Source organism: Hippoglossus hippoglossus, chromosome 24, assembly GCF_009819705.1.
Source record: "Hippoglossus hippoglossus isolate fHipHip1 chromosome 24, fHipHip1.pri, whole genome shotgun sequence".
In the NCBI taxonomy this organism is placed as follows: Eukaryota; Metazoa; Chordata; class Actinopteri; order Pleuronectiformes; family Pleuronectidae; genus Hippoglossus; species Hippoglossus hippoglossus.
The window spans coordinates 18,518,472-18,532,622 of record NC_047174.1 but is presented as its reverse complement, the minus strand read 5'-3'; the positions used below and the strand labels follow the sequence as shown (position 1 = coordinate 18,532,622).

Below are 14,151 nucleotides of genomic sequence, written 5' to 3'. Positions count from 1 at the left end.
TTTCAGATGAAGGCTTCCACCTCAAACCTACCGACCCCCCCCTTCTCAACTCTTCACTCCATTAATAATTCAGCACATAATCCAGGCTTGGTCACACTCATGCTAGCAGCCCCTTGGCCTGCCCATCACTGGCCTAATTAGTGCAAGATCTGCTCCTTTTCAGGCGGTTGCTGGAGAACACTCCACTTATCCTAATCCAGTCCCTCAGAGGGCGCCTTCCCTCTTGGCAGTGGTGGTTTTGGGGGTGTTTTGTTTCCCCCTTTTGGCCTTAGGGGGGCTGGCAAACACCAAAACTTGTTTCCTTGTTAATTCAGCCAATCGCACAGAAAGAGGTTTAGACAAACAGATTATTGTGTGTGCAGGTGTGAATGTCAAGCACCAGTTAAGAAATGCAATATGTATCCGCTAACCTTTCTGGAGTCGAGAGTCTTTGCTTTGGCGCATGTTGTGCAGTAATGTGGTATTTACATTAAAGGCTGTGTCCAATGAAAACCGAATGGGGTCTGAGTCACGTTGAGTCACACCAGAATGTTGGGCAGACTGTTCAAATACTGAACGTCTAATTCACAGACATCAAAGATATTTCTTCTCCGACGACTAAAAGAAGAGGAGTTAGTTGTCATATCATGTGAGGACCAAGAGGACGCTGACACAGAGCAACTCTGCTTCAGACATTTGAAACATCGAGCCCAGTCTATAGATAACCCCAGTGTTTCTATCACATGTGCAGTGTGTTACCATATAAGACAGCAATATGACTCACCCCGCTCACTGACCTACTATGTGGGAAGTCATGATTCATGCAAGCTGCATTTAAGCAGGCAGGGTCCAGAAATACTCTGGTATGCCATCGCACATGCAAAACTACCACACACACACACACACACATACACACACATACCTCAGTTGCTCAGTCATACTCACCACCCACAGACACTGATAGGCTAGATCCCGACAGTAACCAACAGTGAGAGACATTAGAAAGTTATCAGAGCAGACTGGAATAACAAGATGACTGGATCTGTGCTTAGGCCTTTCTGAGGTAATGGCAACGTGTTCAGGTGACGCTTACACCGCTTGATTTACACTGTTTCTGTGACGTTTGATAGTAGGCAAAGGTGATTTTTAAAGAAATCAAAGTAAAGTCTTGTATTTTTCAACAGGCAGCTCCAGTGATACTGACTGCATTTCAGTGAATACTTTCTGTGACAGGATACCTATTTTTGATTATTTGGCCGTCAAGGGCGGGTGGTTTCCTTCATTGTTTGTCTTGATATTATTCTTCGAGGTGAGCTTTCAGGAGGGATTAATCAGCAACATGCATCTTTACATAGTGTCTTGAGTGTTGTTCAGTTAGATGCAGATGAAAGCCACCGCAGTGACACCAGGTTTGGAAGACATGCTGTAGAAACCCGTGTTCACACCTGGCCACGAGTGCCAAGCGTCTGTTTCCACATTATGCTCTTCCGTTGTCTTTTTGTTGATTGAAGCAGTCTCTTACCCCTCTGACTTCACATTTTCCTGATGTCAAAGACAAAAGCCTCAATGCAATTTTTACCCTGATAATGAGTTTCTTAGTGTGCAATCCAGAAGTCTTTGATTGTTTCTGCACGGCTTGTGCTACACACTAATTGTTTTTTTTAAAAGCTAAATCTCGGCGGTGGTTTGAGTATTGATTCCGTGGCTGAGGTCACTGCCTGGACCTTTCCATTGCCGGGAGATGAAGTAGCTCTGGTGTTAATTAGGCCAGTTGCAGATAGATGCAGGTCTGTGCAGCAGTCCAAGTGCATTCTGGCCTGTTCAGAGCTTGCTCACTTGCATGCTCGCTCTCTCAGCCAGTCCCATTCATCAGTGTCAGCAGCTGGAGCACCGTGGGATGGTCTGCAGCTTGGCTGCACCCAGGGGACGCAACCTAACCCAGGTTACTCCAGTCATGTGACCATGCCAGTCCTGAGTGTTTGCTAAGGACATTACATTAATGGAGTACAGAGTAGGTGCCTTCTCAGGACAGGCACTTGTATTAGATCCAGGGCAACAGATCTAGAGTCCAGCTGAATCTTGTGCATGAATACCTCCTCTGTGTGGAGGGTTTGATGCTGTGTTGTCTTTGTCTCAGTCCTCCAATCGAAGCACAGGGAGACAGTATTGATTTCTATCTGCAACGAAGAGCACTTGATCCATATGTAGATGAACTTGAGGATAATGAGTCCAGTTGCATCCTGACATGGTACCATGACACCCAGGTTTTACTTTCAAACTTTCTAGAATACCATCTGTTGTGAAACACCTTACCTCAGTCATATTCCATTTACAACCACAGTGATACCCATTCTTCAGTATTAAATATTTTATGATACATACACAACAGGACTTATGATTTGGAATTAATTGCACAGTGGAAATAATTCAGATATCTTTGTTAGTGCAATCAAACACGGCAAAGAAAGGTTCTCATCATGCTTCCACATTTCTCAGTGTTTAATCAGCAGATCCCGGTGAGCATCAGCTGCATGTCTCTGAGGTGGCTGTCTTGCACATATTATCTCAGGATCAATATTGGCAACCCTGTGACCTTCTGAAAGCTGTTTGGCTTATCAGCAGTGTGGAGAATGAGGAGCATCTGCCATGGATGTTAGTGAAGCCTCTGTGGTCGGAGTGGAAAGCCCCACAAAAACGGCTCGGCTCTAAACATGTCTTACAATCTGAAATGGAGGAATTTACTTCAGGGATGTCGTCGCGCTGCTGGTTTTGATACAGCGCACTGATGATGTGCTTTATCTAAATGACAATTCAAATTCATCCATTTTTAACCGAGGTGTGAGGAAACAAGTTGAATGCTGAAGTCACTTAGTTCTCTTTTTTGTGTCCGAACACCACATCATTGAATGCATTACTCAGTTACCTCTTAAGTTACAGATTTTTTTGTTGCAATAAGGAGACACACAAGACTTCCTTCCTCTTACCAAGAAAGGCCTCTCCTTTTGAAATCACGTATTTGTGATGGCATAGTTTTGGCTGAATATGGGCTCCATTAATAATTTCTGAGGTATATGATGCAGCCTGGGCAGGATGTTTAGTCTGTGACAGCAACAGTTGCACACACAAAACCTCGCTGTGTAATTAGAGAACATCTTTTTCTTTCAGGAACAGGAAAAGAAGACTTGTTTTTAGTCTTGATGACAGTGCATATTTAACAGGTTTTGCAACACTATCAAAAGCCACAAAGTTCAGAGAGTTGTATCAACCACCAGGCAACCACTCAGTCCTGCTTAAGTTACAACATAACAGAAATAACCAATATTTGTCGAGTGGAAAGGTGGATCACAAGTGAAGTCACACAGTTTTTGCATGACCATTAATTATAATTTCTGGAGAGTTTAAGTGATGTCAGGTACACTGATCAGTCACAACATTAACACAGGTAACTAGTTTAAATGCTGTGGCTCATATAATACCAATCACAGCTCATTTAGAGTCTTAAATAACCTGAGTGTGAAACCTGAACAGGACTAAAAGAAACAGAGAGGGGTGTAGTTGCATAATATCCAGGGAGACATTTGAAGCAAGTTAGGAGCTGTAGGTCTGAATCCAACCTCATTTGCATTTTATATTACAGCCCAGATAGAGTAATCCCTGTTTAATCAATCCCTGTGTCTGATATCCCCATTCGGCGCTCGTAATGAACTATTAACGCGTTTCTGATGATCTCTGCAGTTTGTCCATCCTGTGTATGCACCACCTTTTGATAATAAAGGACAGCCCCCTATTGTCCAAAATGAATGTATGATGCAGTACTGCATGACTGGAGATGCACATGTTTCAAGATTATTATGCCATCTTAAATATGAACTGTTTATTTTAACAGAACAACTAAATGAGATGCTTTTTGCATTTGTTTGTGTAAATGTTTTAGAGCTCACAAGTTACAGTGCACAATGATCATGTCGGCCTCACTCTATCTGTACTTTTGTCAAATAAGCTGGTCTTTATGTCACCATGTCCTAAAGATGAAGCTGTGTATAGATGATCATTTTTCTTAAAAGCCAAAAGAGTGCTACTTTCAACCACAATGGCTGATGCAGTACCAATGGTTGCGGTCCAAATGGGAATGTCATGCTGTGTGTGTATTGTGGGCAACTCTAAACTTGTAACCAGGTCAACAGCTCGAAATGTTGAAGTTTCACAATAATAGGAAACACAAAATCAGCCGAACCACACAGCACTATGACAGAGAATGAGAGAGAAATTGAAAGTATGTTGCAGACTAGAGTATGTAAATTAAGACAACTACATGTAAGCTCATTGATTATTACCATCATTTTCCAAAAAAGATGCTACCTGTGAAAAAGTTGGTCTGGAGAATGTAAAACACTTTCAGAACCAACCACATCCGCACAAGATTTAGAAAGAAAAAAAATGACACAAACCAAAACCCCAAACCCCTAAATCTGTACTTTCCTGGAATCCACTGGGTCTAGGTGGTGAAGCAGAACTCTATTTCATTCCTGACTTTCTCAACTTCTGTCTTGTCAGCTTGGGTAGCTGACAACTTACCATGTACATACATGTGCTCAGCGCAACCTGCCCAACATTGCCACAAATAATAATCAGAGGTTATGAGGAAGCAGATAGTTTCACATGAGGAAATGAAACCTTTAAAAAAAAGTATCAGTACATTGTATTTAAATACAGTACATTATGATGTGCATTTGTGGCTAAAAATGTTTTTTCTTGCATTTGCTTTGCTTGCAAACGTAGAAGGAAAGCATGGTAACATACGCTGTTATACTTATACTACTGTATTTATCATCATCATCATTATCATCATCATCATCAACATCATCATCATCATCATCATCAACATCATCATCATCCTCATCCTCATCCATTTTGACATTTGCCACCTTGTACAGCACCAAGGGCATTTGTAACTGTGGCTTAATTTGATAATTCCAATTAAAATCAGTGTAATTACAGTCATCTGGCAGAAGTCCTCCCCCCTAATTCCACACAGTGACACAGTGTTCATGCAAGTCTCCCTCTGACTGTACTGCCTCAGTGGTTAATGTTATTAGTCTGTCGCAGCAGCAGTTGAGACTAACCTTGTTTGTTACACGGAGCCACAGTGCATTTGGATTTCGTCACAGTCATGCTCTGACGATGTTCCGTGGGACAAAATCGTCCCACAACTATTATATCTGTTGACCCACATTTGTCTGTGGTTTGCAGCAGGTGCTCATGTTGCCTCATTCTGCTCCGTGCTGAGCATTGTTGTTCTGTCAGAGGCACTAATCTGTCAGGAAAATGATGGAAAACATCATCAGATATGTCAACAAATCAATAAGTAATGGAACAAAAAACAATTTCATTGATTAAAAGGAAGGCTTGGTAAGTTGTTTGGCTGGCGTACCTGTCCGTCACTAACCTACCTGCCTACGTGAACCCTATCCGTGCTCTCACTGTGCATGACAGGGTCTTCACAAGCCGGGGAGACATACACCACTGAAGCAGGGTCAATAGCCAGAAGTAAGTCTGGCCAAAAGTCGGCTTCGAGGAGTTGTCGGGCAGTGTGCGTGCTTTGACAAGAAGGCCGTTGGGAGGGGGAGGGATGTATCGTTTGCATTTTTCCAAAGTGTATCCTGCTCATGCTAGCTTTCCCAGGATTACCAACCGCAGCTTTAAGTGTAAGAAATGGAGCAGGTTCCATCTCTACAAAAAGGATGATGCCATTTCGTCCTAGTTTCAACTGGTAATATAGATATTATACTCGTAGAATTCGTTGATCAGATTTCCGAAAATTACAAAATGTAGGCCTGTAATGTCACAATCCTAGATGTGAGTTATTCAAAATGAAAAGATAAGGTCCAAGTCGACAGAACAATGTTGCTGTTGATCTTTTGTCTGTATCACAGTCTTCATCACAATGGAACTGTGAAAATCATTAGGAAGATTTAAAGATCTACGATATCAAGAGATTAAAGGCCCCATAATGAGAAAGTAATACACTTTTAACATTTTTACACCAAAGGAAGCGCATATGTAGTTTATTAAACATGGGTAAACCCTCTAAGTAGACTTGTGTGTCTCTCTGTCTTTTTTTATATTTAGTACATCCACCACGGTGTCATGTTTACATTGGAGTTGATAAATGGGTCAATGACGTATAAGGATTTTCAACAGGCCAATTTTAAAATAAATACAAAAATTTAACATAAACCGTTGTTTCTGAAATATTAGAAAAAAATACTCTAATTGCATAGAGATATTTTCCAAATAATACTAAAATAAAGTACCTTATGTATAGAAATCATTAATTGAATATAAAAAAGCCCCAAAACTCCCAATCTAGGACATATATCTATCATGTAAAACACTCTGCAATGGTCGCACCACATTTGGTCGCACCACATGATATTTTCTAGTTCAGTCAAAATTTACAGCCACAGAATTGTCCACCTAAAGAAAACAAACTAGGTCAGCACAAAAGGTCACTATGAAATTTATAATCAAAATATATATCTTTAGAAATAACTAAAAATTCATAGTTTTTTTGAGCTGTGGAAAAGGTTATTTTTTTCCAAATTTGAGAGGTTTATGATGCAACTTCCTGTCTTTGAATGGATTTCAACAGTCCCAAATTGGTCCTTTCTTGATGGTCGCACCACATGATATTTCATAAAATGGACATCATCGGACAAAGTTTGTTTGTATACTATGATGGAAATATAAATGCAAATGCTTTGCAATTTTGTACAGGATTACAAAAGACTTTGGAAATCATGCGAAATATGGCAGAAAATAAATTTGAATAGATTTTGAGTAATTTCAAAGAAGTTTTCACAACAGCAGTCATGGCCAGACGGTTGCACCACATGATATTTTGACACTTTAAAAAACAGAAACATTTAAATAACTAATGGTTTTTGGAAATTTAAAGTGTGTACATATACGGGACAGGTACTACATATATATGGTATTTCTTTATGTATTTAAACCTTTTTTTAACCGAAGAAAATGCAGTCGGACAGAAAATATAGGCGTCACGTCAATGACCCAAATACGTGTGACCTCTGCATAGTAATTTGACCCAGGATTTAATGCCAATTGTATCCTCACGCAACACAAGAGCCAGATGTTAGTGGGAAACAGGGATAAGTGGACCTTGAGTGAGGATTGTTTTGTCACCAACTTGTCTCTTATTGTTCTCAGTGATTTGTGTCTATTTTTGAGTAAGTGGACTTTGACTGGAGATTGTTTCGTCACCTGCTGTACATGTTCCAAAGGTCAGGAACCAACTGTAAAGCTCCAAGACTCAAGTTGTTCTGAAGATAATCACCCTTTAATGTTCCTCTATATGTGTCCACCTCTGTCTTGCTTTGATATTGATGGGTGTTCTTGAAAACATCCTGCCTTCAGAGTGTTGACGGACTTTGTCTTGAAACTGTCCGACCAGTGACTCAGAAGAACAATGTTAGTCAGGAGGGTTAGTTGATATCTTCTGGTGCTCGGATGCAGCCAGGTTTCCAATCTGGTTCTGTTTTTCTGCACGTTAAACTGGCAAATCCCACATGAAAGTATTTCGTCGTTGCAGAGGTGCACAGTATCTGTTTGCCAGAAGCACAGAGAAAACAGGAAGCCTCCACATCGCAGCTTTCAGTGTTGGCTTTGCTTCAAGGAGAAATGGCAAAACAAACTATGTTAAAAGAATCCATGCTGTTGTATATAATCTGCATATAGAAAACTCAAGGAGGGCATCTCTCCAGGAATGTGTAGAAGAGCTCCATGAATAACGGATGATGTGTTTTTTATGATAGGAGTAATCATGACTCTGCCACCGGGGGCTCAGTTCAGCCCCCAAACACTGTCCGCCCTCTCTCCTTCGTATATTTAAATCTGTCATGGCCCAGCCCCGCCTCTTCCTTCCACACACCCTGAACGTCATCCTGCCGAGTCTTGACGAGGGGAGGGGGGACACACATCACAGAGCACATTATGATACTCAGTCACACATTACTACCCCTCCTACTTAAATTCCCCCAACCAAGACCACATGAATATGATAGCGTCAGGCCAAAGCTGCCTCACACCTCCTGCTGCTCGTCCTCCTCAGATCAATGACTGCTTCAATGTTTTTGTTCCTCTATAAATGCTGCTGTTGTCCACAGAATGAGTCCAGCCTTAGCTTTGCTCTTATAATGAACGGATGCATCCAACTAAAGCCTGACTAAGGCCAAAAGATCTTTCTGACCTACCCCCGAGGGAATCTCAGCTGCGTTTCCATGGCGATAATCAGTGACACTGCCGATAACTGAGAAAAAAAAAGAGGAAAGCATGGCGCACAATTTGTGGTGTGTGTGCGTCAAAGGAAATAATGTGACATTGAGCCTGTAGACAGATTTTCATTTCTGCTTCTGCCACATTAAATCAGGAAATCGTCCTGAAGTGTTTTTATTCTCCCAGCAGGCACAAGTTCACCACGCAGCTTGAAGTGGATGTTTGTAGTGCTGAAACAACTCAGCACTTAATCAATTAATCAACAAAGCTTTAATCAAGACAAAGGACTACTGGCTACTGTAATGACTTTATCAGGCAAACCAGCCAAATATTAGCTTGTTCCAGCTTCGTCTTGAGGATTGTTATATAAAATGATAATACCTCATTTTAATGATATAACTATAATTAAATTTATATATTAAATATCATTAGGTTATCGACTGCTGCTATGGATATGAATAGAACATGCAGATCTTACCTATGGCTCTGGGAAATGATTATGAACAACTTGCAGTCCTGATCCATTCTTCACGTTTTTTAAGTCCAGCAAGAATATGTATTTACCCAGAATGCGTTGTCCACTATTCTTTCTTAAAGGAATAGATGGACATTTTCTGAAATATGCATTTGTACTATTAGTCAAGAGGCGATTAGCTTTGTGTAAATGTTGCAAGATACATCTTTCGAGTTTGTGAGCTTTAGAGATGTGGGTAATCTAGCTCTTTTTCCTTGCTTCCCCTCGCTAAGCTAACCACATCGTGACTCCAGCTTTGAACTGAAGTAAGTAAGTGAGTAAAGTTGAGGACCTTTCCCTGAGCAAAGTCACAAAATGCTTCCCAAAAATAAAATAACCATGGCTGTGGCTTAGAGGTTGGTTCGCTAAAGTGCTGTCTTTAAGTGGTCGACTTTATGCAAAAACAGCCCATTTACCATAAAAGTAGTAATTATCAATAAATATATGCAATAAAAGACTTGTGACTGACATTGATCTTCCTAGATAAATAACAATCTTAGATTTAGATTCAAGATGGTAAAACATCACTTGACCAAGGACAACAGTCAGGCAGCAGCAGATACAGTTAGTGCTGGCTCTCGATTCATGACAGGTGAACATTAGTGTAGTACAAGATGTTACCTGCAGCTGCTTCTGACGCACCTTCTGTACGCTATGGCAGAGTGCTGCTTTAAGTGGTGCACCGAAGCTCCACAAGCGTAATTGCTGTAAGGCCGAGTGCAGAGCTAATGGGTCTCCAGCCACATTAGTCTTCATCAGCTTTGCTCAGATCAGCAGGCTCGCTCCGGGAGAAGCTGGCCGTAAACCCTGAAGTCAGCTCTGCCCTGCCGCTGGAGTGTACTCATCGTGATCACGCCGCACGTTTGATCTGCGCATAAATGTTAGGACACCCACCAGAAGCTTGGCGGCATCAGTATAAGCAGCTGCCGTCAACAACTGACCCTGGGAGTTAAAAAAGGAAATCAGCACTTCTAATCATAATTCTGCCACAGCCGGCTATTTTGTGATGTGTGCGTCTGGGTATGTGTCTGTCTTCATGTATGTGTGTGTTTGTAAAGGAATATGCTTGCAAAGTATTTGTGTGTGTGTGTCCGTGTGTTTGTGTGTGCCATGTGTTTGTGTCATCCTTGCATTTTCCCCCCGCTGCAACAAACCATCTGAAGTCCAAGTGAAGGGTAGAAATAGCATGTTTGGATTGCTCTGAACCTCGCAACCGCATCTGGAAACATTATTCTTGGAAGACAGGTCATTATCCGAGGAAGCCAACTGAAAAATGTTTGGTGGAAATAAGCAAACTGTACAACAGTTGGACCAGCCAGAACCGCAGGAGGAGTCTGGACTGACACAGTTGTTCCACAACAGCCCCCACAGCAGACTGCTGCAGTCAAAATCATTATCATAACTCTGTCATATAGGTAAACAGCTGAATCTACAAATGGCCTCATAGTAAGGGGCCTGTGGTTCAGTGTAGCCGCACACAGCCAGAATGTTCACTTCCCTCATTTCTGGTTGTCTGGGCTCAGTGTGAGTTTGCTTGTGTCCGACGTCATTTCTCTTGTAGAAGAAGAACTCTCCTATATGCTGAGGCATCAATGTGATTCTTTCTTGCACTTGATTGGACAAAAAGCACAACTCACTGGGCTGCTGAAGGTCTCTTGGTCTGATTTTCCAACATGCCTGTTGTTCTGGAAGAAGTCTCAACTGTCACCCAGTTCCCTTATGAGGATAATCAGTTTCTCAGGGTCAAGACTTTGCTCAGTCTTTTGCATATTTTCATCTGGTTTATAGATGATCATTGGAGAGTTTTAAAATGATGCGACTTGCATCACTAACTAAAACACCTTTTTTAGTCTGGCTTTCAGCTCAGAGCGGATTGTCAGTGGATGTTTTCCAGATGTTTTCCTTGAGCTTCAGATTTAAAGCTCTTTTATGAGGCTTGTCTCAGCTGACTCACGGCCCAAAACTCCCGCTCAAGTCTGGAGGAATGAATCTGTTAAATCTGTAAAGGATCGCGGTTGCATAAAATGTCAACTCTAAAAACTAAAGTAAATAATATAATTTTTGCAATCTATAGTTTAAATAAGTACTTCTTCTTTCTATCTTAACATTTAGTCCAATAATCTGCTCTCATGTTGATTAAGAAGGAAAATGTTAAATGTGGTTGAATATGTCTGTGAAGTCAGGAGTTACACTTTCTTCCAGCACTGTTCCCCACATTAACATGGAGCCTTTTTACTCCACATGCACTTTTTGTAATATCTATATTTATTCCACATATATTTACCCATTCTAGTTAAGCCAGAGGCCTTTGTGTAGTGTCTTTCACAAGCTCTTTGTTCATCTCTCTTGGCAGAACCATCTTTAAACCGGTGACATTTACTAATTTCACCTCCTGTAAAGCTCATCTGACAGTTACCTTCAGCACTCCTGTATATTGTTGTGGGGATTGTGAACTGGACTGATTGCCTTCAGGAGGAGAAACATTTGCTCGTGACACCAAAGCCGGTGATCAGAGTCTCAGCCGATCCGCTACAGTGTGGAGAGATTCCTACTCCTCATCCTCACCCCGTCCTTTTTCCATTCACACAATGAAGAGCTCCCATTTTCACATGATGGGAGCTTATTCCACATGCGAGGTGAAGGCTCCTCTCAGTCTTCATTTTCACAACAACACCGTTCGGCACACACACCACTGTTCCTGAGGCCTCTCACCCAGATTTACTGACACTCAGAATCCTGGGTGACGGAAAAGTAATCTCACACACTCAGATAAAAGATTGTGCCATGACAAGTGACATGTTTTTACTCCAGAGGTGTGTGTGTGTGTGTGTGTGTGTGTGTGTGTGTGTGTGTGTGTGTGTGTGTGTGTGTGTGTGTGTGTGTGTGTGTGTGTGTGTGTGTGTGTGAGTGAGTGAGTGAGCAGGAGAATCTAGGCCATGTGTTATTATGTATGTTTGTGTTTTGACACTGACTTACTGTTACTTCAGCCAGGTTACATAATCTATGTTTTCAAATATGATATTATTTATTTTGATATGCTTGAAAATGTAAATATAGTGGGTAGGCACAGAGTAAACAGTACCTTGCATTGTTCCTGATACTGTTCATGTAAATCCATGCGTGGATTTACATGAACAGTATCAGTATTTATTTATAAATCTGTCTATCGAAACCTGGATGAGAAGCTTGATATCAATGTAATCCTTCATCTCTGTGTTTTGAGTACAGAGCTGAATGGTGGAGAACTGAGGTTAGAATAAAAACTTGAAGTTCTCAGCAGGCAGACAGACCCATGTCACTCGGGCTCTGTTGCACATGAGAATGCAAATCTCTTTTAAATTGAAATTATTACAAACTAGTAAGCAAAGACACAACAAACCTGGAACAGAGTAATATTCCTGTGGACTGCAGGTTGACTCTTTCCTGCTTATAGCATTTATTCAACTGCTTCTATTTTCATGCCTAATCATCGACCTCAGTTGCGTCATTTCATTTCTTATCCTGTGAAGAAGCTCCTCCTTTTAAATTTCTCAGCCTCTTTCCGCTGATGGTCTGATGTGTCCAAGTGCTCGGAGTAGCTTGACAGTGATTGTGACTTTTTTATACAATGCATGATCTAACTTACCTTCTAGCACCTGGTCGGTAGCCTCCACCATAGCTTTCAAAAAAGAAATGGCCGAATCTTTAAATTAATTTATCGCCATTGTTCTGTTGTAATATATCTGTCGATTTTTGTATTGATGGAAATGTGTATAAGCTGGAAATACTTTCTAAGTCTGTTCTTGTGTGATTCATGTCTGTGTGAGTTCTTATGTGTAACTAGTAACTTTTTGAATAACTAAAAGTGAGTATGTAAAGCGTAGAGCAACAGTCCGTCAAGCCTGTGTAGGAGGTTGTCTGCAGCAGACAACCAGGGCAGATATCAGCTCTTGGGTATGTGCTCACCAGGCTCAGCTGTAAGCTCATCCCCCTCTGTTTTGCTTCTATTTTCAGGGCGTGAGCGGAATGTCCGTGGATGTGAAGCCTGAAGCCCCCATGTATGTGTATGAGTCGACGGTTCATTGTACCAATATCCTCCTCTGCCTCAACGACCAGCGGAAGCAGGATATCCTGTGCGATGTGACTGTCCTGGTGGAGGGCAAGGAGTTCCGCGGGCACCGGTCCGTGCTGGCCGCCTGCAGCGAGTATTTCCTCCAGGCGCTGGTGGGCCAGGCGGAGAATGGCTTGGTCGTTAGCCTTCCTGAAGAGGTTTGTTCATCAAACACAATGTTTCCCTGAAATGCTATTGACTTTTAAACAATGTAAAACTTAAACTCCCCCTGACACAGAAACAAAGGCAATAACCAGGCACTCAGCACTTTCCACGCAGTAAAACACTCTTCTCAGAACGCATCTTGTGACCATAAACAAAGAACTTGTGTAAATGATAACATGGTGAACTGTGTCCACTATATTCTTATCATATAAAACACATCAAAAGCAAACTAAACTGTTTGTTTTGGTTGCACGGTCAATTTCCAAGTTCGTGGAAAAGCCTGACACATGTTCTCATCCAACATCTGATAAAAATAAGCAGCACATAACATTTACATTTATTCTAGGGGCAGAAACTTTTATCCACAGAGACATTAGCAGCTGTCTTGCAAAGTACAATAGGCTATTCTGAGTCAAGAAGTTCTCCAAGACACAGACAGCAGCTGAGTCAGAGCAGACATCTCAGGGCCACAACACACTCCTGTCAACAGAGCAACTACAGCAGCCAGAAGTAGATCTGTTGCTACTGCAGTGATCCCGTCCATTGGTATCTTTTATTTTGATGGAAAACACTTTCAGTTGTGTTAGGGATCTTTCACACTCCCATCAGGTTTGGAAGGGTCACTTTTAAAGCTACGTCCACATTACTACGTTATTGTTTGAAAACGCATGAGCTCTGTTACAGATACTCCACAGATTAGAGCGAATTAAAAGGAGAAATTTGGAAACGCTGCTGGCCCTGGTTTAGTTTGAAAATGCCAGGTCAGCATTTTAGTCTGGAAGTAGAGATGTTGGGAAACAAAAACACATGACCCCCCCCTTCTGGAAGAAAACAACAGGAAATTAGTCTCAGCTACCAGTGTAGAACGCAACATGGATAATCAATAAGAAGTGTTGCTGACCATGATGTCTTTCCTAACAGCTGTTAAATTCTGCATTTTACAATAATACAACTTTACATTTTCAAAAATGTTAGAGTGGACAGAGATTCAAAAACCCTTATTAGATTACATAATACTTGAATATAATTTGTTAAATATTCCATTATATTACTCAAAATGAGTGATTTATTTTCAATACTTTGGATTATGCATCATTTTCTTTCATTA

General features: G+C 41.3%; 1 protein-coding gene across 3 annotated transcripts in view; it reads left to right on the top strand.

The window, feature by feature from the left end:
• The window catches only part of bach2b (BTB and CNC homology 1, basic leucine zipper transcription factor 2b), a 94,359-nt gene that overhangs the window by 48,025 nt on the left and 32,183 nt on the right, over positions 1–14,151 (top strand). For 2 of the 3 annotated variants that reach the window (XM_034579621.1, XM_034579622.1), the window contains exon 2: positions 12,782–13,036. In XM_034579621.1, the coding sequence (XP_034435512.1) occupies positions 12,794–13,036 (243 nt within the window). In that variant the 5' untranslated portion in view covers positions 12,782–12,793. Of the gene's footprint in view, positions 1–996; positions 1,043–12,781; positions 13,037–14,151 lie in introns of those variants that run through there. The other variant, XM_034579623.1, reaches the window with a different exon arrangement.